At 39.4% G+C, this 24,017-nt stretch overlaps 2 protein-coding genes across 6 annotated transcripts in view; one reads left to right on the forward strand and one right to left on the reverse strand.

The window, feature by feature from the left end:
- Positions 1 to 794: 794 nt before the first annotated feature.
- Positions 795 to 16,807, forward strand: CPB2 (carboxypeptidase B2). Its single transcript, XM_007429715.4, has 11 exons — positions 795 to 909; positions 4,315 to 4,390; positions 6,678 to 6,802; positions 6,901 to 7,009; positions 8,464 to 8,565; positions 8,966 to 9,070; positions 10,523 to 10,633; positions 12,419 to 12,509; positions 13,624 to 13,826; positions 16,436 to 16,520; positions 16,623 to 16,807. Exons 1-11 carry the CDS (start codon positions 833 to 835, stop codon positions 16,805 to 16,807), a joined length of 1,269 nt encoding a protein of 422 aa, XP_007429777.1. The 5' UTR covers positions 795 to 832.
- Positions 16,609 to 24,017, reverse strand: part of ZC3H13 (zinc finger CCCH-type containing 13) — a 60,428-nt gene continuing 53,019 nt past the window's right edge. For 4 of the 5 annotated variants that reach the window (XM_088135222.1, XM_088135209.1, XM_088135194.1 and 1 more), the window contains 5 exons: positions 22,705 to 23,208; positions 22,014 to 22,163; positions 20,795 to 20,995; positions 20,176 to 20,339; positions 16,609 to 19,061 (listed from right to left, as the gene is read on the reverse strand). In XM_088135222.1, coding sequence (XP_087991348.1) covers positions 18,894 to 19,061; positions 20,176 to 20,339; positions 20,795 to 20,995; positions 22,014 to 22,163; positions 22,705 to 23,208 — 1,187 coding nt within the window. In that variant the 3' untranslated portion in view covers positions 16,609 to 18,893. Of the gene's footprint in view, positions 19,062 to 20,175; positions 20,340 to 20,786; positions 20,996 to 22,013; positions 22,164 to 22,704; positions 23,209 to 24,017 lie in introns of those variants that run through there. The other variant, XM_088135216.1, reaches the window with a different exon arrangement.

Here is a 24,017-nt window from a genome sequence, read left to right on the forward strand (position 1 = left end):
TACACGGAAAAATGCGGTATATATATGTGTGTGTGTGTAAATATATATACTGTATATATGTATACACACACACACATACATATACACACACATCCCTTCTGGTTTCCTATCACTGCTCCAGGACACCTTTATTTTCATTTTCTATGCAAGTCTGCGGTGCCTGTGTGCATCCTAGTGGCATTGTCATTACTCAAGATGACGCTAGAGCTCCAGAATGAATGGCACTCCATGAATTATCCAGCCTCTCCATGACTTTGTTGACCATCACCCCATTGTGAGAAAGGAAGAAAAATCTTCATTCTTTTCTAGACTGATGGATGATTTTACATCCGTCTCCTGCAGCTCCTTAATAATTTTGGTTGCCATATCCTGCCCGTTTTCCAGCATCTGAGATATAGTGACCAGAATTCTATACTGAGTTCCAAATGTAGTTACACTCTTTCATTATACAAGGACATTATGGTTGGCCTAATGTCAAGCAGGAAGGTGTCACCTACATGTTTTGAATTAATTAATCGGTGGGAAGAGGAGGTGCTTCGCTTCCAGCCCAAATAAAGACAAGCATAAGATTCACAATCCAGGGATCAAAGTATAATTTGTGTTAACTTTAGCAATCAGTCAGAACTGCACATGCTGGCAATTGTCATTATTAATAAAAATATGAATCACCCAGTTTCAGATAGAGGAGAAGGGAGAAGGGATTTGCCAGAAGGGGGGAAGAAGCTGCAAAGAGAGAGAGAATATTAAATTTTAACCATTCTTTCAATAGGGACTTTAGAAAATCAACAGTGTAAGTCATGAACCTTCACTATTTCTCTTGGTTTCATTGCAAATGGCTGCTATGAAGTTGTTCCTTTTTTGTTTAGTATCAATCTTCAATCAAAGGCCCTCTGTCTCTGCTTTCCAAAGGTATGTATTTACCTTTTAATGTGAAAGATAGGAAGTATTTCCAGAGAATAAGGACATATTCCCAAATGGATGTAGAGATCAGTACATTATATTGCCAAATTATTATTTTGGGGGTAGAGTCATAATGGGAAGTTTATAACATAGACAAATTATATATCAATTTAGTTTAATGCCAATATGTGGCACAGTGAGATTAAACTCAAGACAGAGCACAACTGTCTATTAACAAGTCAGTTTAGAATAAAGTTTTTAAAAATTGCCACCTAAAACAAAGAAACACTTCTTCCTGATTGAAACCGTATATATTTCTATAAAGACAATACTGTATGCCCTTTCTTGCTTTTCTTCTCACAAGCAAACAGGTTTCTGCAAACCTTTTATGATCACCTTTTATGGCATAATTAACATGAGGTTAATAATCCAAGTCTTCAGTGATTTCTAACATTCAGGTCCCAAATCTTTGATATGTCATTGTATGGACTTTCAAAAAGCAAATAAATTTTATAAGTTAATAATAAACTTTGATAAACTCAAGGATTAGATTGCAATAGTATATGCTTTTTTCACAGATAAAAAATAAACTTAGCCATCAAACCGGAATCCAATTTCCTCAAACTGATTTTATATACGTTTATTACATGCACTATTCTTCCTTGGATGTTAAATCCCACTTTTGCTCAAAACAACTGCTTAGTGGATTCCATGCAGATGAATGCATCTGCTCTCTCTAGTCCCTACCTTTTGTATGTTTATTCAGGAATGCAGCCTTAATCTTATTGCTTAGGTGCTCTTCCTCCATAAGGTTGGACTGTTCCAGAGATTTCCCAAGATCAGATTGCCTGGTTATTCTCTGAGAGATCGTGTGAGTCACATAACATCGAGAATGAGATATCAACAGTTTTAGAATCCAGCTCACTGTTTCTAAACTCTGATAATCATTTCATCAGTGCAGCCTCCAGTTTCAGGGATTTTCCAAGAAGGATGGTGACCTGTCAGTTGAGGAAGAGGTTGTACCTACCCTGTGTTTCCACAGCAGCATCACCTGCTGGATGTGATCATGTGAGGTCCCAACTTCCTCAGCTGGATGGTTTGGGACAATGAGGAACTTCTGTTTCGCCAGAACAACATGACTGAAGCTGGAGGAATTCAAAGACTTGGACCAATAGCACTTGGAATAAGAGGATTGGGAGGGATATAATTTCACTCCACTGAGGGATCTATGCATAGCTGATTTGTACTTGAAAAAAATGCAGCAGGCAGGTTTATTTATTTATATGTCAAATTTGTCGCCACCCATCTCGTTAAAAAGCAACTCTGGGTGGCTGACAGAGAAGATAAAAATCAATTAAAATACAGTATAAAATATTGGTTATATCCAGTATCAAACCATGAGAAGTCCACAGTTCTTCTTTCAGATGAATGTATACCAAGAGGTGCCTCAGATGATTTTCCAAAGTTTGAATGTGCTCAGGAAGGAGTATCACTTAGCTCTGAGTGTCAGTGATAATATTTATTCCATCAGCAGAACAATTTCACTGGATTTCATTTATAGAAGTTTCCATTATCTTTAAAAAGTTATCAAACAGACTCGAGTGAAATTCAAGCCAAATACCCTGCCAACCTGGTAATGATGTTGAGGACATATCTGAGTCTTCATGCATTAGCATAATAAAACCAATAACATTTTAAAACTAAATTTAAAATAACTCTACATTTTTTTTTACCATTGTTAAATTAACTACTGTATATGCATGTTTTAGGCTTTGTGATGCATGTCGTCTCAACTGATGCAACTGATTAAATATCTTTCAATCTGGTTATGACCAACCACTCTGCCCAATTATGGGGTGAAAACAGTCTTGGCCACCCTGGCGGTGAGGGCATGGAAAAGGGGATTTTCCATTGGTTCTTCTGAGTCTCTTGGTGGCCTTCAGTACGTTTAACCACAGTCAGGATGGACTGCCCTCACTCACTACCTTCTCATCTGGAGAACCAGAGGTTCACAAGACTTCCTGTGAACTTGGAGCAAAAGAGAAGAGGTCATGAACCACAGCTCACTCCAGCCCTTGCCTTATACTTCAGCTGAAGCCTGGAAGGACTTGCCAGACAACCTCATCCAACACGTGCTAAAACCACACCCCAGATCAACTGGTTTCATCACCCACCATGCTTCTATTTGCAGAAAATTGCCTTCAGACAGGCAAGCAGAGATGTGTTATAACAAGCACAAAACTAGAGCAACACCCAGGCATTTTGATTTGTTGACCTGAAACTCAGGCCTATTAGCTAGATTTACTATATGTGCTGATTTCCTCGGACAAGTCCTCTTTTAATTGTATTCTTATGTTCTGTCCAACAGAGAAGAAAAGGTACCCCCAAATATCCAAGATAGAAGCAGAGGTGGTTAATGGCACTCCACACAACATCCATGGCCCCCAGGAGGAGAGAGCACATGAATGTGTTGGTGGCCACATGGTTCCAGGGAGCACAGTTTGAGGATTAGGGGCTTCCAAGAAAGGACACCAGAGACCGCTCCTTTAACAAACATGGTTTCAGTAACTGAGCCCCTTCTGGTTTCACATAAATCTTGGTTTTTAGGCAGTACTGACTCTTGATTTTATGACAAAGTGATTTATAAGTGGTAGAGACTTTTGGTTTTAAATGAGAATGGCCAGAGGAAATAAACAGATTTAATGAGCTATTTGCAGTTTCACTGTGATGGAAAAACAAAAATAAATATACAGTCCCCTCACTAAAGTGTCCTCTTTTACCAAAGATGAAATATGGTAACCACCTATTAGCTGGGCTTTTGGCATATATCTAATCATTTATATCTCTCTTCAAGATTACAGTTGGATAACCCAACATGGATTTACCTGGCTGGCAGGGTAGCATATTTAGCCACATCCTCAAGATTATGTGATTCCTTTAGACTACCATTTCTCAACCTTGGTGACTTTAAGATGTATGGACTTCAACTCCCCAGCCGGCATCCACTCATCTTAAAGTTGCCAAGGTTGAGAAACTCTGCTTTAGACATTTCATTTGGTCATAGTGAGCTTCCAGTTGGGTAGGCTCCTCTATCTATACAGGGTCTCTGACATTTAGGACACTGGCAAAGGAATGCTGAGGCTAAACTCATTGCATGCAACCATACCATGAGAAATGTGCAGTGTTTTTCTGGTTCCACCCAGACTCCATTCAAGCAGACCAGTTTGTCCTGGCCAATGTGGGCTGCTCCAATACCTGTTCCAATACCACAAAGGTCCTGGAATGCCTGCTTGCCACATAATTTGGAGTCTATGTACATTCATGGCCACTCAACCATTCCGAATGGGAAACTCATAATTTTCATTCGTGGTTTCTGCAGCTCAAATCTTTTCATTCTCATTCCTTCTCTTTCAGTGACCAGGTTTTGTGGGCTTTTCCAAGATCTGACAAAGAAGCTGACATTCTTCGGAATCTGACCACTACGTTTGAGGTAACAGCTTTTGGCAAACCATGAATATAGTGCAGAGAGGCTAGGTTCTCACATTGCATTCAATTGTAATGGAGTTCTTGCTTTTGGCTTAGTATAATGTGAAACAAGCCACCTTAGTTTATAGACAGTTTATGGCTTTGCATGTTGTGCAAACCCAGCCAATTGTGGTTGATTAATAATCAATAGCTTAGTGTGATATATAAACCTAGTCAGAATACAGTATTCATTTAGGACCATTTTTGGTATTATCGAGGAAAAAAAATTGACACAGAAGGAAAGGAAAAAAGTGAAAGAAACTAGAGTGAAAGTAGAATGACTGCAGGAAATGAAAGTATGTATCCTATATAAATATATATTGGAAGATAGATTAATCTCCCAAAAGAATGCATGGTAAGTAGACTTAAAGAAAGAGGATGTAGAAATTGCTTGGATCAAAATGAAGAGTTATACATCCACTGGACTGGGCGGCTATATTGAATCTCAATCATCATCCATAGAACTATGTGGAGTTACACTAATGGGCTGTATGAGAAAGTATGCTGGGTGGAATATTGACATGAAAGAAAGTGAAGGAGAAAAGTGCATATAAAAGAATGATTACTGCCAAAACAAGATTGAGAGATACATAAAATGTGTGCTGAGAAAAAAGGGGATTACACAGAATATAGTCAAGGAGAGCAAGGAATCAGAGCAATTTGGATGAATACAATATTTTGTTTTGGAAATGGGCAAAGAGGGCAAAAAAAGGAGCCTCTGGCAGAATAAGTAAAATTTAAAATAAAATAAAAAATTAGAAAATGGGATGAAACTGAACCAGGGAATGCTGGAAGGAGTATCTTAGAGCTCTCTAAGGGAATGATAGCAGTATATCGAAGAGTGAATTGAAATGAATGCTACAACTCTTGGTGTCCAAGAAAAAAAACCTCATAACTGCCGTGAGAAAGTTGGAAAACAGGAAGGCTGCAAGTATAGAGAGCAGAACTGGAGGAATGTTAAAATCTGTCCAACCTGCTCTACAGACTTTCTCTACCCATCAGACCTGGGAAGAACCTCCTTTCTTCAGTAAGTTGACACCACGCAGTTGCTAACTGCAGAAGCTTGAAAGACATGCCCCAGCTACAGTACTTAAGTAGCTTTTATTTGAAGGTATAACAAAGTCATACGTGTGCAGAAGATAGAAGAACACAGGAATCAAACCCTATATATCTGTACATCAGCCCCAAGGTTTAATGCTAGGCTTTTTTCCCCAGTTGTTTTGAACCAATGGATTCTTTAAAAAAAAAAAACTTGATTAAATTTTAAAAAGCAAAAGGATAAACACTAACAAGATATAATAGTCAAGAAGAAGTAGTCACTAAGACTGGCATCTCTTCCACGTTTACACAATGGTTCTGCCTAGCCTTATTTATCACGGTGCCATCTTCGGCCCTTACCAAAAGTCTGTGCGAAGATTGCATCGTCTGGCAATTGGAAGAATGCTGTTCCTTTTCCCCGACACAAAGGGGAAGGTAGCAAGAGTAAATGCAAAAACTGGGGTGGAAATTAATGAGCTAGGTGTGCCTGAAAAGGTCTTTTGCAGAAGTTTGGTTGACAGGGTGCAAGATTTAACAGTGAGCACAATTTAGGAAGGGCCCTGCAGTTTCATGCCACACCAGGTTTTTGTTCTTCGGTGGGTCACTGAGAAGTGTTTGAATGTGACAAAAAAGGATTACATTTGTTGATAGAAGAAGATTATAATAAAATGAACAAGCTGGCATTAGCATACGTGTGGAGTTTAAAGCTATTAATTGAATCTAGTAAGACTGGTACATGATTGAAGTAAAAGCATAGGTTAGGATTAGCAATTTTGAGCTGGGAGTAAGATAAAGATGTGTGATGTTGATTGTTTAACTTATTTATAGGTAAATATATATGGAATGCTTATGATGATGGTGAGTGTTTGCTGGCTGGCACTGGGAACATCGTATGCAGATGATGCAATATTGTTGGTTAAGAACCTGAATGGTTTGCAGCAAATGTTAGATTATATGATGCAATGAGAATATGGATATGTAAATTAATACAGCACAACCAAGGTAGCTGGGTTTGACAGAAAATAGTTAGCTGACCAGTTTCCGTTGAGTTTAGTTCCAGAGACAGTGGAGAGGAAGTCCCTCAACCACTTCTCTCAAAATAATTTGCATATAAAGAGCATAGAGAAAAGGCTGTAAAATAAAACAGACGGCCATGAGAAAGTATAACAAGTAATTACCCCATTCTGTATTTCATTCTGTTTTATATCAAATAGATTGTGCTTTGGCAACCTGTTTCCCCTGAGAACATTATAAAGAATAAGGAGGTACATTTTTACGTCAATGTTTCCAATATAAATAACGTGAAAGCCGAGCTTAACCGATCTGCCATTTTATTCAGGTATGATTCTTTCTTTCCCGCTCTCCATGCCTGCAACTAAGATACGATCAAAAGCCACTTTATCAACGATGAAGAACCTTTTTATGTTCTCTTTTCAGAGTTTCACTGGAAGATGTTCACAGAATTATTGCCCTACAAACTGTCAATGACACAGTTACCCCTCGCAGCTCTACCTCATTTTATGAACAATATCATTCTCTGAACGTGGTAAGATGTGGTGTGATTGGTTCTTTCGTTCTGCTCTTTGTTCCTAAAAACTGTGGTGGGTTCTCAGGGAACGTCTGCCCACAGATTCCATTGTGCCACTTACTCAATAGCTCTAAAGTTATTTCAGGCCAACCAGCAAGCATCTTCACTGGATGCCATGAGCCAATAATTGCTCCATGCAGTTGACCATGTTGAATTCAAACAAGACAGAGTTGCACTTGGATCTGCAGCTTGGGGGTTCTCCTGGATTCATGGGGGAAGGATACGGCTAGAGAGACCTTCACCTGGCTTTGGCTGGTCTACCACTTGTGGCCGTACTGGAGTGGGAGGTCCTGGCCACAAAGCCCACACCTTCATCACCACTACACTGAACTATTACAATGCACTTTTCAAGAGTTGGTGTTGCTTTGAAGACTACTTGGAAACTGCAAATGGTATAAAATGCAGCTCAGAGGAAACTCTGACCCCACCACCCACCCTGAAATTATAATGGCATGTTCCTTAGCAGTTAGTTGGAAGGCTGTTAAGGCTTTTTTTCATAAGGCTGTTAAGGTAACACATTGCAATTTGTTGGAGAACGATCCTGTTATTGTCATTTTTTCCCTTATTTTTATGCCAGAGGGACAAGTCAAAAGCATATGCTGTTTTTTTAAATACACTACAGATATAATTTAAGAGCTATGACCTAACATTTCATACATAGCAATCCTATGCATGCACATTCAGAGTTTAGTCACATAGTGTGGAATTTACTTCTTGATAAATGTACACAGGCTTGTAGCCTGAAAAACAAATACAAACACACCAAGCAATATTGAAAAATAAACATGATTTCCATTATGAGGTATAATATCTGGATTGGTTATTTTCATTTTCATTAGCATCCACTTAAGGCTGCAAGATCTGTGGAAAAAAATCCCGAGGTGATACCCATAAACTCTAATTCACTGCCACCATCTAGTGACCATCCTGAGTTTTATGACCCATATCTCGTGCCATTAATGTAATGCTTTTAAGCAGCTCCCGGACCTTTTTAACAACAATAAAAAGTGAGGTTTAAAAATGTGCAAAGAATACATCCACATTTTATCTTGTTCAAATCATTACATCAATGGCATTGTTGTTGCTATATTGCAGAGACAGAGTTAGGTCACACCCATTTCTTTTTCCTTCCTCTCCCATTGTTGTTGTTCTAAGTGTTGCAACACTCTCACAAATTGCCTAAATGATTATGACTTCAGAAATACTTATTGTACTCCAACTTTATGGAACCTGTTATAGTCTGTGCACAAGATACAATCACCCTGGAAAAGTTAGGGAGGGCTTGAATAGAGGAGTAATTGGGATCCCATCTCTGTCATCTGGAATTTCCTGCTGGAATAAGGGTAGGATACTGTTGTTTCAAAAGTTTAAGATACCCCGTCTGTGCTAAAAGAGCTGTTTTATTATTTTAGATATATTCGTGGATGGAGGAAATAGCTGCAGGACATCCTGATGTCATCCAAAAGATACACATTGGGCATTCTTTTGAGAAACGGCCACTTTATGTTTTGAAGGTATGCTTGGCCAAGAGCTCATGATTCTGACACAGAAGCTCCAGAAGGTGAAATGCTGTCTAAAACAGGGAACCAGGCAGAGGTGGAATCAAGGGAATTTGGGAGGACCCCTGGAGATGCCAGTTGGGTATGCCCAATTGCAACTGAAATGACTTGATTCAATAAGAAAGTGGACTCAAGAGAACAGAAATCTCCCCCACTATTTTCTGTCCACTGGATTTTGGTTTTATTTTCAGCGGAGGGACAATTTACAATTTTTTCTTGTTGCATTGATATCAAAACTTGAAAATGGCATATCATTTTGGAAACTATTTTACAAGTAATGTTGATTTAGAACAAATATGATAAATTAGCCATGTGTTCTCTTGGGAACCTATGCCATTAAATTCCCTTTTATTAGCTTTCAGGCAGAAACAGAACTCCCAAAAATGCCATCTGGATTGATTGTGGAATCCATGCAAGGGAATGGATTTCGCCAGCGTTTTGTCTCTTTTTTGCAGGACACGTAAGTTGATGGATTTTTTTAAAAAAATAATGTATTAACTTGCACATATATATCCCCAAAGGGTACAAAAAAAAAAAGGTTGGCACATTGCAGAATTCAATGAATAAACATATAGATTGGTTCTGGCTCCCAAGGAGCTTGGATTCTTTTATTTATTTAAACAGAAGGTAGAAGGCCGAGACAAAGATAGGAGATTCGGTTAAAGTAACCTTACAATAAAGTAGAATTAGTTCATCTGGGCATGCTTCTTGTCTGGACTACCTTGCAAGGCTGACATTAATCTTGCAAGTTGGAAAGTACATTTCTCCTGTTGTCTTACAGCCCAAGAAACTAGGGATGGTGCCTTCTGAGATGCTTGCCACGTCTCTATTCCTGCTGTGGGCTAAGCTGTCTCAGAGACAGTTCCCCTTGCTGCAGCTCTTCCCCCTGTCTCCCAGGATCATTCCCACATACCATTACAGAGAAAAAGTCAGTAGGTCAATGATGATAGTGTCCATGTGACAACCTGATCCACAAACTAGCCAACCATATTTAAGCCTAGTGTGTCACAAGATACCAGGTCATGTAGTCAGGTTTTAGTTTGGCATATCATGCAAATTCAGATAATTGGGTTAATTCCATACATCATGTTTTTGCATAAACACAGCTTAAAAAAGATAAAGCAGGGGACATATTAGAAGTATATAGAGCCAGTTCAATGTCTATATTCCCTGGTAGAATTCCTCATTCTTCATGGGATCCTAGAGGACATAGGGTGAAAGCACTGATCCAAGAAGTGAGAAGCAATGGCAATAACTGGCAAGCAACTAGATCTACTAATCTTTAAACTTTGTCCATGTAGCATGACTCTAAGGCATGGTGGGAAATTCTTATCTTATAGCTAAATAATTCAGAGCCTCATATTAAGAGAATTTGTTTTGTTCTAAAGGCAGATCTAATCTTTCCCCAATCTGTTGTGCTCAGCTTGTGTTAAACTGTTGCCCCTGTCATCTGCTGACTTAGTATGGTGGGAATTGTAATCCAACATACATGACTAGCACATTGTTGGGGAAGACAGCATAAGGAGCCTGTCCTCAGTTCTGAAAACAGGGTAGAAATAACAGGAGTGGGAACAAGCTGCCCTTTCTTCTCACCTATAAACTCTTTCCAGTCCTACCTATGTAGGCTACCTTTTGCTCCAGGAGGAAAAGTGGGAGAGAATTCCAACAAGTATAGGAGAAATTTCTCCACAGAGTTCTTAGTAATGGGGATCAGACACACTCGTTTCGTGAAGCACAATTGTTTACCAGACAGCAAAAGAAAACCTAAAAGTGAGTGGGGTAGAATCCCTCTATATAGACTTATGCAAATTAGAAAGTAGCTATGGTCAAATATAGCAACACTTTAATAATTGATCGGATATAGCAACCTAGCAGGCAGTTTCCATTAAATCTTATTTTTGCAACCACTTAGGTTACTGGGTTCCTAAGCAGGGATCCAACAATGGCAAGACTTCTACAGCACCTTGATTTCTATGTCATGCCAATAATGAATGTGGATGGTTACGAGTATACATGGACTACTGTAAGTGTACAATTTCTCTAGATATATTATGGACCTTGGTCTGGAAGGTTTGAAAGCCCAAACAATCTACAATGAGATGACTTGTTACGATGCTGCATGATCTTATACATCACAACACAGTGTTGAAATCACTGTGCTTTGTGCTTCAGGATTGCCTCTTTTCTTTAAATGTTACCAGAGGATGGGATGCAAATTTCCTACTAGATCACACATAAAAAATTAGCTTCTAATTTCAATTTTTATAGAATCATTGATAATCAGGTTAGTTTCTCCTTGACTATGGATTTCAGTTCTGGGTATAATGGCTATGGAGATGTTAACTGGCAAATGACCTTTTTTGTTGGGCAAGTGATAGGCGTGGTGATACAAATGTCTGCTGTGGTAGCTGCTGCTGTGGTTGTGGCCAGTTACAAAATACCCATTTCACAAAAGGCGTATTGATGAGCTTATTCCCACCCCTTCCCCAATGCTCCTCAACCCAGTTTCCCATTTTAGTGTCCCCAAGCGTTTTATAAAATAAATAAGCCTGATAGGGCACAGTTCCACGGTTGCCTAAACTGAACTATGAAATTCAGTTAGTTGGGACAATGTAATCTGTTGTAGCCTATTCTCTGGGAACAATTAGATGCTGTTTCACCTCATTGTATTCCCGTCTAATCTTGTGCCTGATGCAGGAACAACGTATTTTCAAATTTGGCGTAAGTTTTCGACTTAGCAATGAGGTTCACATTTGGTTTTCTTTCATTGGGGCTCATCTCAACATAATCATGCACCCCTTAAAAGTAGGGAAAATCTAGGAACTTATCTTGGCCCACAGGCTGAATAAATGGCATTAAGAATGATAGGAGCCTTGTTTGATAGTATACCTCCATGGAGAAAAATAAGGGAAGGTAATTCTACCGTCCAATATATTGCTTGATACTCATTTGGATCTGCAAGATGGGTTTAGCAATATCTGAGTATTTAGTCCAAGCCATCTTAATTTATATCTTTGCTCCACACTAGATGACCGTGAGCCATACATTCCGGTTTGGTTCCCAAGCATGGTAAACTGCAACATGGCTCGTTCTTAGCTTAGCACATGGTGAACCTTACCACTCTGGTTGTAAAGCATGGTTACAATTTTATCTAACTCTAAACCCTTATACCAATATTTAGCATAATGTGTGAACATAGAATCTCAGTCTCACCTGACTCACAGGCTGTTGTGGGGAGAAGAGGATGAAAAGCAGCTCTCCTGAGCTCATTAGGAAAATAGATGGGATAGATGGCTAGACAAGATATACTGGTCCCACATTCTCCTCAGCTGAATTACTCTAAAGTGAAACTGACATGTTCCCCATTGTTTAACTAGAAAGACACTTCTGGTCTATAAGCATAGAACCTTTACTACAGTCATCTATTTTCAAGCTTGGGGCTACCAACGTCTTCAGCACTTTGAGCATTGGAAGCTTTAGTTCTAGATTCCAGACTCCATGTTCTTCAAAGCTCTTCCCCCTTTTGACTGCAATGTGTATTGCTTTGGCTACGATGCCCGCAATCAACACAAACAGCATAGCATTTCAGACTCACTTAAGCACACATCTGCTTGCTTCCATGGATCAGCCTAAGTATTTACAACGCTGCTCAGAAAACACTGTGATTTCAACGGGTGGTTCTTTTGGAAGTCCTGTTTTCAAAGGTGCAATTCTGTGCTATGAGATGTCTTTTATGTTACAAAGTACATCTTGGTGATATTAACATTAAAATATTTACATACTTGGGGATGGGGGTTGTTATATACAGAATCGAATGTGGAGAAAAAGCCGCTCCCTGCATGGCAACAACAGGTGCATCGGGACAGATATGAATCGCAACTTTGACGCAGGCTGGTGTGGTAAGATGTTGTTTGTATGTACATCCACACAGGCACTATGAATACCTATTACATTAATAAGATGCAACTGATCTACCTGGGGAAAACAAGTCTTGTACTGCACTTAAGATATATAAAATGCTCTCCAAACCTATCCTATGTTAAACACCGCTGAACTCAATTTTATTTTCCTGTAGGTAGGCACAGAATTACTCAGAAAATTCCCCAAGACCGGAATCCTCCATATGTGTTGGACTACATGTTTGTTTATTTTTTATTAAATTTCTCCCCTGCCCATCTCCCCCCAATGGGGGAACTCTGGGCAACTCACACAGAACATTAAAACCATAAATCTATATAAATACCATAAATCTATATAAATGTTCCATCATCAGTCCATGCTGGTCAGGATTAGGGCTATCATCACAGCAGTTTCGGTGGACATATGATTGGGGAAGGCTGAACTAGATCTTAATACCTTGGAAAAACTGAGAATAAAAACTGTGGGTCTCTACATTACTTCAGAAAAGCGCCCACATTCACCCAGTAATGAAGGTTTTCTGATGGTTTCAGTTAGCTGCAAGCTTGGAGGAGACAAATACTACCCTGTTCTCATTCCCCAAATAAAATTGGCCTTTTTCTTCAATTATGCTAAGCAACAAAATGTCACGTACAAAACAGCCATAGTATAGGAAGATAGGCCAATTACTTCTCTGCACTTTTATTTTTCTGAATATACCCAGGCTGCAGAAGCCATGACCCATCTATGCCCTTCCATGTTTGTCCTCAAATTGTAATTTTTAAGGTGACAGAAAGGAAAATTATTAAAATACATGAGGAAAAGTTTTTTAATGACTCAGATTAGTTTTGCACTTTTTGGCAGTCAACCTATTATGTGAATTAAAGGCCCAAGTGACTCAACCTGAAAATGGGCGAACACACTGATAATACAGGATTAGCAGTAGCACACTGACATTTGACAGAAGATGATCCCATTGCACCAACAGTGTAGTACTTCATTCAGTTTCAACCTCTGGTATAAAAAGAAAAAAATGGTTTTCATTTTGTTGCCACTGGACCCAACAGTTTTAAGCTAATTAAAGCTTTCAATTATTATTTTTTTTCTTAAATAAAGGAAAAGGTGCATCTAGAGATGCGTGTCAAGAGACTTACTGCGGACCTTACCCTGAGTCTGAACCAGAAGTAAAAGCCGTGGTTGATTTTCTCAGAAAGCACAAGGATCATATTAAAGCATACATAACAATGCACTCTTACTCCCAGATGGTTCTGTTTCCATACTCATATACTAAAAATAAAAGTAAAGATCATGATGAACTGGTAAGAACCCTTCTCTTTAAGTCTGAGTTCTAGAGGCCCTTTACGTTCCAGTTTTTGGACTTGGGTTTTCTTCTTTTCTATGCAGAGTACAAAGGGCACTTCTTTCTTAAAAGAAATGGCTAAATGTTGAGTGCCTGTTCATAACATCAACAAGCAGTTGTAGCAAGCCATATTGTTATGCTATGAAAGCAAGCAGTGACGGCACCTTAGTTGGGTTTCATGTTTCTTCCTCCTCCTCTTCTCTTTCATCTGAATGCAGCAAGCCATTATTGACAAAACAGAGTCAAACCATGGTCTGAAAATACATTATGCTTTGTATACAGGTAGTCCCCAATTTAAGAATGAGTTCCATTCCCAAGATCAGTCCTTAAGTCAAATGTATATGTAAGCTGGAACAGTATCATTGTATAATACTGTATAAGTAGTTTTGTGTAATTAACTCGAACCATTGTGCATTTAACTCAAATCACTGTGTATTTAACTCAAATTGTGCTACAATAGGCTCCGTTCTTAACTAGGGGTTATCAGTAAACCAGGCATTCTTAACCCAGGGACTACCTGTAAAATACTTTTACATTCAGCTGAAATGGGAAATCAGTTTGCTATATGGCGCAATCGAAAGTTTCTAACTTCTTCCCTTGCATGACCATTTTCATAATAACCAACTATTTGTTGCCACATCTGAACTGAATCACTACATAGCTACCTTATTTTTGGCTTTTATGTACTTACTGAGAAAACAGACTGTTGGATCACTATGCATGTATCTGCTATATTTATCATTTTGAAGTATGCTTGAGGTTTGAGAGGAATACAGAATATTCAGAACAAATGTTTAAAATATACAGATTCTTGTAAGGGATCATTCATAGAGCACTTGCACTTTTCCTACCTAAGTACAGGGGATTACACTGAAGGTCATAGCACAACAGCAGCTAGGCAATATGACACCACACAGCATAGAAACACGTTCGTATGGTGTATGCACGTCAATCAGATTCAAACATGAACTCATGTGTTGAGTATTTCTCCCAAGCTGAATGTTTGTAAGCCAGGCTTTCTCCAACCTCCAAGCCAGGCATTCCACCCAGTTAAAGTGAATCAAGAAGAGAAACCATGATTTGTTGCATATTTGTTTGTGACAGATAACCAAGATTACATATACTATAACAGATATAGTATATTAAAACAGATAACTATTTTAATACACTATATTAAACTAGTATAATTCAGAAGGAAGTCTGCAAGTCAGTATGCCTTTCATCATGAAACATTACTTTTTTTAATTACAACAAATAATGGAAAGGAATTTAGGAACTAAAATACCAAAAGCATTAGACTGAATGCTCATATCAACAATTTTGGAGTCACAGTAAGTAAGTAAGTAAGTAAATGTGATCATTGTTGTAAAGAAAATTGGATGATCAAATGGCAAAACCATATAACCCATCAGATTGTGAGGACCACTATAGAAAGCAATTAATTGCTCTTGGCACCGATAGCATCAAGTCTCTTTTAAGGATGCACAGCTTTGTTATCAGACTCTACACACTGAGGTTGTATGGCTTTACTGACAAAAGGCCACAATGGATTTTGCTTGTCCTGTGCTCTTCAAGCGTTTTCACTGTGTAACTCAAAATTGAAAGACTGCTGCAGCATTCAGAACAGTGTTTCTCAACCTTGGCAACTTTAAGATGTATGGACTTCCAACTCCCAGAATTCCCCAGCCAGTGCTGGGGAATTCTGGGAGTTGGAAGTCCACACATCTTAAAGTTGCCAGGTTCAAGAAACACTGATTTAGAGGCTTCCAGGAATGTTTTCTCCACAGTTGGCGGCATTCAATAAGATGAAGGGCTGCCCCCAGCATGACAGTGGTGGTCTTTTGCTCTTCTCCTCCTGCAACCTCATGATCCATAAATCTGCTGCAGAGACTCAGCTTTGGGAAACCCATAGAAGGCTGCAGAGCGGAGAGAAAAGCTAGTCCGTCAGCAGTATCTATTCCACTAGCAGACACACACAACTAGATACGAAATTAAATTCATTTCTACAGTCACATTTTATACCATTGTTGCTAAAAGAAAGTCAGTGTTGCTTTTCATGTTTTAGATTTTTCTTCCCCTGAAAACAGTATTTGAGCCACAATATAACACAGGAGTTTCAGACCATGAACCAAAGTAAACAAGCACAGTAGCACTTGTGAAAAGGATACAAAAGCAAAGGGTTTTGTAGGGTTTAAAGGCAATCACTGGAAATAGGGAGATTAATAAAAAGCCATGGGCACACAATAGTCTAGTTTTTACATCATGTTAAGCCACAGACAGGATTTTAATCTCAAGCATCTTAGGTCTAGGACCGATACACTCTTCTGTTTATTTGCAGCCTTAGCTTTTATATTTTCAGAATATTCACTATAAAAATGTATGCCTTTTAATTTCACTACAATGTTGTGAGGATTGCAAAATTTCTGGGCCATTGTTGGGAAGCTTAATTTAAAAGGCAAGTCCTAAACATCCAGAATGAGATAGGTCTGTTTGGACAGCTCTTTTTGCAATCAGGCTTAAGCATAAATTCCCAATGACGATTTAATTAACCAGTTCTCTTCTTTTCAGCAATCTCTGGCAAACCAAGTGGCTTTTGCTATTAGAAATTCATACCACAACCGCTATGTGACAGGCGCTGGCGCACAAGCCATCTGTAAGTACAGTAAGAGCACAAAGTACCTCTGCAGATCAATAGGCCGTTGCTAAGTTAAGATGGCTGGGCTTGGATCATTAATACTTCTGGCTTCTCTCATAGATTTAGCTCCCGGAGGTTCAGATGACTGGGCTTACGACCATGGTATAAAGTATTCTTTTACTTTTGAGCTTCGAGACAAAGGAAAATATGGATTCTTGCTTCCTCAGAATCTCATTAAGCCGACTTGCTACGAAGCGCTTACTGGAATCAAAACTATAGCTATACATGTTATTAAAAATATGTAAAGCATGGAATTCCATTTAGCATTATACAGTATGGCATTATACACAGACCACTTAATTCATGTTGGTTACTATTTTAATTTCAATAAAACATACTTTCTGTGTTATCTACCTTTTATTTGATTAATAGTATGGGTAATAAGGCTGTTCAAACCTGATTCAGAAGAATGGCTTTCAAGCTCACACAAGCATAGCATTGCTCAGCTGCTGTTAAAGCAGCCACTTTTTCCCACATAAACCTGAAAAATGATGTTGCTGCTTTAATGAGTCAATTGGGACTCTTAAGGTAGCTGCATTGGGGGGGATAATCTGGAAGCCTTAAAAAATGTGGCTGCTTTAATGAGTAGCAGAGGTGCTATCGTTATGCAAGGTTCAAAATCTTTCTTCTAGAACATTTCTGACAGCCCTACTAGAAATCATTAATTTCTATGTATTATCTGTAACTACATTCAAAAGCAAATGGCCAGATTTTAAGCCTTTTTCTAGAAAGAATGAACCCAGCCTTTCATCCTTGTGTAGTTAACAGTGCACTGTATGAAAACGTCACAGAACCTGCAAGTAGAGGATCAAATATGTACGAAAGTGATGGCTTTATAGTGGTACTGATCCCCAATTTAAGAGGAATATCAAATACCCCTCCTTCATAATTTGGCAGCCATGTGGTGCTGAGTTCCTCAATCAGTGCTTCAGCCAGCAACATTAAACAATTTTTAACAAGAACCAACAAACAAAACCACCACACAACATTTCTCTTAATAGCACAAAGAGATCACACCTGTAACTGGATCTTTTTTCCATGATAGACAATGAAAATATTTACATCATTCCTCTTCTTTACGATACAAGTCTTTCAGTGCTCATTAAAGAACAGCCTGAACTACAACACCTATGTGCAAGAGATAATTATAATCCAATACTGCAGATGGTGGAACAAATCTTAAGGAAAAAACCCAAAGGGGAAAATCTCCCCCAAATCATCCAACGGCACAGAACACTGATAAACTGAAAGAAAAGGACCAATAATGGAATAGAGCATTTAGAGAAAGAAAACAAAGGAAGAGGCAGAAATAAAATGAGCAAACAGAATCTCCTCATTTTCAGAATAGTTCACACTCTGAAGCTATTTTAAAATGGCTCTGTGGATGGTCTTGGATGAAGCCAAATTAAAATGTAAACTGAAGAAACATCTCACCCACAGCTAAACTTGCCAACCGGTCTATGCTTTTTGGAACGTGGGTGCCTCTTACTGGCTGATCACAGAAAGCATCCGTGGTTGGAGAGGCAGTTGCAATCAGGTAAATACAAGCAGCCAAATAACTAAGTCAGCACTTCCAAATAAGCAAAAAGAATATATGCAACAATACCAGCTTCTGCATTTTTTGATTGTGACATAATACATTTCAAGAACATTTGGTGAGGATGTCTAGATATGTTTCAAATGGAACAATATTCAAATAAGCATGTTAACCAGAAACTAAGTTAAACACAGAGGGTCAGTTTCAGATGTAGCCCTTCTGAGATCCAATGAAGATCTGCCATGGAGGAAGAATTGGAAAAAAATAATCACCCCGCTCTTTCCTCTAGCATCTGAGAAATCTTATTTTCATAGTTAAAAAAAAATAGACTTCATGTAGATAACATGCATTGCATTTTTCATGATTATTTTTGGATGGTGGAGATTAGCAGCTTATACATCTTACTGACCAGTAATCTTACAGAGGAAATGTTATGGAAAAGATAAAAAAGAAATTGAAAAAAAATCAGAACTGTTTTCTTCTTAAAAATTTAATAGGAGATGATAAAACAGATATCCAAAAATGGGCATTTTTACGTTCTTAAACACAAGCGAGTTATTAAATAAAATCCATGGTTAGAACTCAATGTTGTAAAACATGCAGCGAAACAGACAAAATGGTCTTTATGTTTTGTACTAAATACTTTTCCTTGTCATTCTGTCTCAGAATCCACACAAGTGCTTAAAAGAGTATTTTCATTCTTCCGGCACCATCATATTTAAAGGGAATAAGGACGAAACATCAATATTATCAAACCGCGAAACAACACAACCATGTGGCCAGGAGGTTCTGGCTCAGGACAGGCACATTTCTGGAACATATGGTTGTGAAAGTTTAGTGTCCTCTGCCTTATCTGGTCCAGACCCTTGCTGCACAGTCTTGCGTCTAAACAAGCGTAGGCTCAGCCGTAGTAACTCATTGTCCACCACTGGAGGGTTTGTGTAGGCTTGTTTTGTTGTGCCCTGTTGGATAGAATGTGACTGAATGTTAGTAATGGCTGCATGACAGGCGTAGATATTCTAATGCATGATGCTGGCGTTTCGGAAGCAGCATCTATTACCCTGTAAAAATATATACGCCACTCAGATTATTGGAGGCACAGCACCAAAAGCTGTACAAACAATCACAAGCCTTCTGCAGATAGCTACGACAAGTGAGAAGACAAAGCAGGAAACTCCAAATCAGGTACCTTTTTCATAAGATTAAATGTAAATCTAGTTTCCAAAAAATATTCTGACAAAGTATTTAGGAAAGGCTTCCTAGTAAATGAAAAAGAATTTTTACTGATTATTACTAGACTGGGGATTCAAGTCCTCATTTGACCATGGAAATTGTTGAGTGATTTAAGGCCAGTCACTTTCTCTCAGTCCGACCTGTCTCCTGGGGCTGCTTTTGTGAGAAATAACATGTGGGTTGGGTCCACATATGTCACTCAGGACGATGCAAATGAAATAAGTAAATAAACTATAGGCCTGTCGACTGTAGTGCCCTATAGGCAGAAGGGCAGGATACAAACAAACAAACAACATAAAGAAAATATTCTACAGTGGCAGGATCGTTATAGTTCAGCCATACATAGCTTGCAACCAAAATTTAGCAGCCAATAGTACTGGTTCTGACATAGAGCAGAACTGCTAATTTTCATCAGCAGATGAGGCATAGGTTTTTGAGGGCTGCATCACCAGCTTGAGGGGGCGTATTTCCCCAGACAGGTTCTCCAGCCATTTCAGAGCCCTGAGCACTTGGCTATTCTGGGACAACATTTTGAGGAAGATTATGCTTGCTAGAGTATTTAGAATATTTAAAAGCACCTCTGAACATCATGGATTTCACAGAAAGACTGTGAATATTATTTCAATGGAACAATGGCTACTCAACAAAGTGATAATCCCATGTTTAGAAGTCTCTAGCTTCCATTCATTCATTAACTTCATTTTGCTTTCAGAAAGCGGGGGGGGGGGAAGCATTAAAAATAAATGAGCAAAATATGTCGTGGTTCTGTAACTGGATGACTATACAGACGTTGATTTCCACATTAAAGATTACTGAGTGTTAAAATATATTTCAGGTACTTGCCTTTTCATTTTTCACAAGCTGCTTGCGGATTGCAGAATCCCTCCTAAAGCAAAGAGCTTTACAGCAAGGACCCAGGTTGCACAGCAGTCCAGCTCGCTCTTCCTTTCGCAGTAGGGCAGCCATATTCAGGGCCCCAAATTCATGCTCAAAAAGGTTCTCTGCATCTACAAAGAGGCAGTATAGTAATAAGAAGATCCAAAGTCTTCTAAAATGGTGATTCAGATCTCCCATATCAACAAAGCACTTTACAGAATCATGCAAAGCCACCACTTCCTCTCCCAATGTCCAGTTCCTGAGTCTAGCCCAACCCCACCCTCAGGGCACCTCCCTTCTCAGTGCAGGAAGAGGCATAGATGGCTTGACTGCCTCCAGTATGGAGAAAGGGAGATATTATTCATACAGAGACACAGCAAAATTGTTTCAGCAGATCAACTCAGTAAGATCTTTACAAACCAGGATGCATCATCCTGGTGAGCATGTTGCTATCAGATCTATAAACAGGCTTTGCACAGTTAGAGGTAGCCTTTTCAGAGTGGTATGTGCTCAAAACCAAAAATTAATATGAACCTTTATAGTTTTCTAATTCCTCTCCATGATCTGCTGGGGATAAACTAATTACCTTTAGGCTTCTCCAAAGTTCTCTGACAAGTTTCTTTGATTTTTGTGAAGAGTGGAGGGCCAGCCAGTTGTTTGGAAATGCCAACTCTCAACATAACAGCAGCTGGAGTAAATTTTAAAAGAGCAGCTCCAGGCTCTCGGGGCTCTTTTGGCTGCTTTGGCATCAGGCTGGACCAATCTACGTCGATGACATCCACCGGATCTGCAAATGCATACAAAAAATAAACTCTGAAGATATTTCTTGCATGTACAATAACTCAAGCAAATGAGTACCGTGAAAGCTAAGAGGAGAAGAGATAGAAAATGCAGAATAAGACAAATGCAAATATTTACTCTTTAAGACACCAAGGTACCCATTAGGCTGGCAGAGAGGTGGTTGCAACTGTTTCCTGGCTGCAGGCAGGGAAAATCAGTTGTAAATCTCACTCTGAGGCAATCACTGCCCCCTCAAAGGAAAGCCAAGTGGGATGAGACCTGCTCTGAGATGGCTTGAGACAGAAACTCGCTTTTCCCTGTTTAGGCTACCACTGTCTTTGTCTTCTTTCAAATCTGCCTTCTGGGGTAGATCCAGCAAACAACCCCCCTGCTTCCAACCACTGCAGAGGCAAAAGGAAAGTGGTCTTAGGGAGAAAATGAGAGGTGCTCCTTAGCCCACACCAGTCAGCCTTCTTCAATTAAGAAAAGACTGCCATCTCTCGAGGAGAATGGACAACCCCCAGAGGCTGAATCCCTGCACCAGACCAGTCTTCATTTTTAAAACGTTACTCTAAAAGTGCAAGATGGGCGGGTTCAGGTGTCACAGCCTAATCCAAGCAAAACTGGTGAATCTGGAAGAAGAGTTGTACTTATGCACAATTTTTGGCCCGCCCCATATGTACTTGGCTATGGTGCTGATACTTCTTAAACCACGCCATAGTTTCCCACTATGATATCCAAACTAAAAAACTGTCATTTCTACCTACCAAATAGATACCAAACTGATCTGATATTTATTCTGCTCTTGGAATGAACTGGGAATGATTTGCACTAGAAAGCAAATTCCCCTTTCTCATGACCAGCTGAAGTGGAACAACATAACATTATCAAACCGAGACCATTTGTTTTCTTTGTGCCTAGGTTATGCAGGCTTCAGTATTTTAAGTCAGAAACTGTAATTTTGGAAGATAAATTTGACTTTCTAGTACATATACGACTGACAGAAACAATTCTGCTATGCTTACCTGGCATCTTCTCGTCATCTTGCTGATCCTCTCTTTTTTCAGCATCACCTGCCAAAATTTCATCCAATTCATCATCGCTGATTGGCTCATATTCTCCTGCACCAGATTCCATTGACTGCATATCATCTATTTTTGTTTCATCATCTCCACCTACAAAAAGAACCAAAAGTTGCAACATGCACTTAGTCTTTCAAACTCTACAGATCCAACAGGAATGGCATGCCAAATGAGATGATGCAGAAGACATAATTAGGTTTGTACTTTGTGTCTGGAGCCAGATCAGGGAAACTGCACTCTATGTTTAATCTTTTCCATTTATGTCCTTGCTGTGCAGCATATCATCCCATCAAAACTGCAATTAGTTGGAGAAGGGTAGAAAGGAGGTGGGTAAGTGCATGACCTGTTTCTGTCTCTATTCTTCCTGTCTCTCTCCCACCATCATCAGAGTTTTCACAGAGGGCAACAATATTAATTCATACTGGGAAAAGTTGTGGAAGTAAAGAGTTAACTATGCTCTGCTAGAGAACCTACTTCATTTGGAGTCTACTGGTAACTATACTGCTCAAAAACTATATGAGGAAGCCTGACATCCAGAACATTCAAATAAGGAGATCTACTAAATGATACCAGTAACATTTAGGTTGTTTAAAAGCAGAAAAACTGCCAGCACTGTATTGTCAGAATGACTTACCTTCTACATTTTCCACTTTCTCGGCTTCAATTCCATCTTCAAATCCTTGCAAAGGGCCTAGGTCTTTATCCTGCCTTTCCTTCTCCTGGGAGGAAGAGTCCAGAGAGGTGGCCTCAAAAGCCTGATGATCTTTACTTGCTTTTGTTTCACTGTGCTTGGATATTTCTGCTTGAGAGGAAGTGCTAACACCTCTATCTCTTTCCAGATTTTCAGGAAGCGGGCGCTCTTTTTCACGGTCCAGATCCCTTCGTTTTTCCCGTTGCCTGTCTCGTTCCCGAATTCTTTCCCGGTCTCTGCTTCTCAACCAGTCAGATTTAGCTGCATCTCGGTCCCAATCTCTTTGCCTCCCATCTCGCCGATCTCTCTCCCGTTCACGATCGTGCTCATGCCGGTCTCTGTCCTGCACTCTTTCTCTGCTGTCAAAGGACCCAGATCTGGAGTGGCCTTGGCGATCAGATTCAGGAGAACTTCGCCTTGAACTATGGCTCCTTGAATCCTGTCGATCTGGAACACACAATCAGTTCCAGCAAAACAGATTATTAGGCTTTCATTTAGAAAAAAATCGAACTTCAAAGCAAGGTTTGGCAGGACAATAAATTCTATATTAGATTGCACAACCTCAGGTTAATAAACCATGGTTTACTGCTCTGTAACAAGCCCTTTGCTTTTCCCAATTTTCCTTATAACTTCTAATGGGAAATTTCTACCCCCTATCTTGCAGGCAATCGGCCAGGGACACCATACCACCGGCAGGCAGAGCTGAAGCCAACAGTCCTAATGCCAAGATCCCTCTTCCTGTTTCACCTCCCTCCCTCACAAACACATCCATTCCACAAACACTTTCATTCTTTTTCATTTTTCCTCTCATCTGAGTCATACTCATACCCAAAATAAGATTTTGGAAAAAGTTTCAAGTGGCCCCAAGTATAGTTTTTTAAGAGCCCAATGATGACATGCAAGGGGGGCAAGGAAGCGAAGTACACAGGACAAATTGACTTCTTTCTTTTCCAATTCCCTCATTTAAAATAACTCCATTAGAGCTACTGATTGTAGGTTTTTTTTTTTAAATGCTACCAATATCAAATGAACTTCTAAAAAGCCTAACTGTTGGGTCTGAAGAAGGAAAGGCAGGTTGAAGGTTGCCCATCCCTGTTTGAATGACATTATCTCTGAACAATTTATTACTATCCCTTTTTAAAGCAATTTTACATGGTTAGCCACTGTACAACTGCACAAAGGAATGGCCGCAAGTCCCTTCTCACAGTAGCTCTTTGGGCCTCTGTCCTACCCCCCATCCCAAGCGCTGGGCCTTC

Source organism: Python bivittatus, unplaced genomic scaffold, assembly GCF_059951505.1.
Source record: "Python bivittatus isolate LINGU-HERP-01145 unplaced genomic scaffold, Pbiv_v1 ctg000020_np1212, whole genome shotgun sequence".
Taxonomy (NCBI): domain Eukaryota; kingdom Metazoa; phylum Chordata; class Lepidosauria; order Squamata; family Pythonidae; genus Python; species Python bivittatus.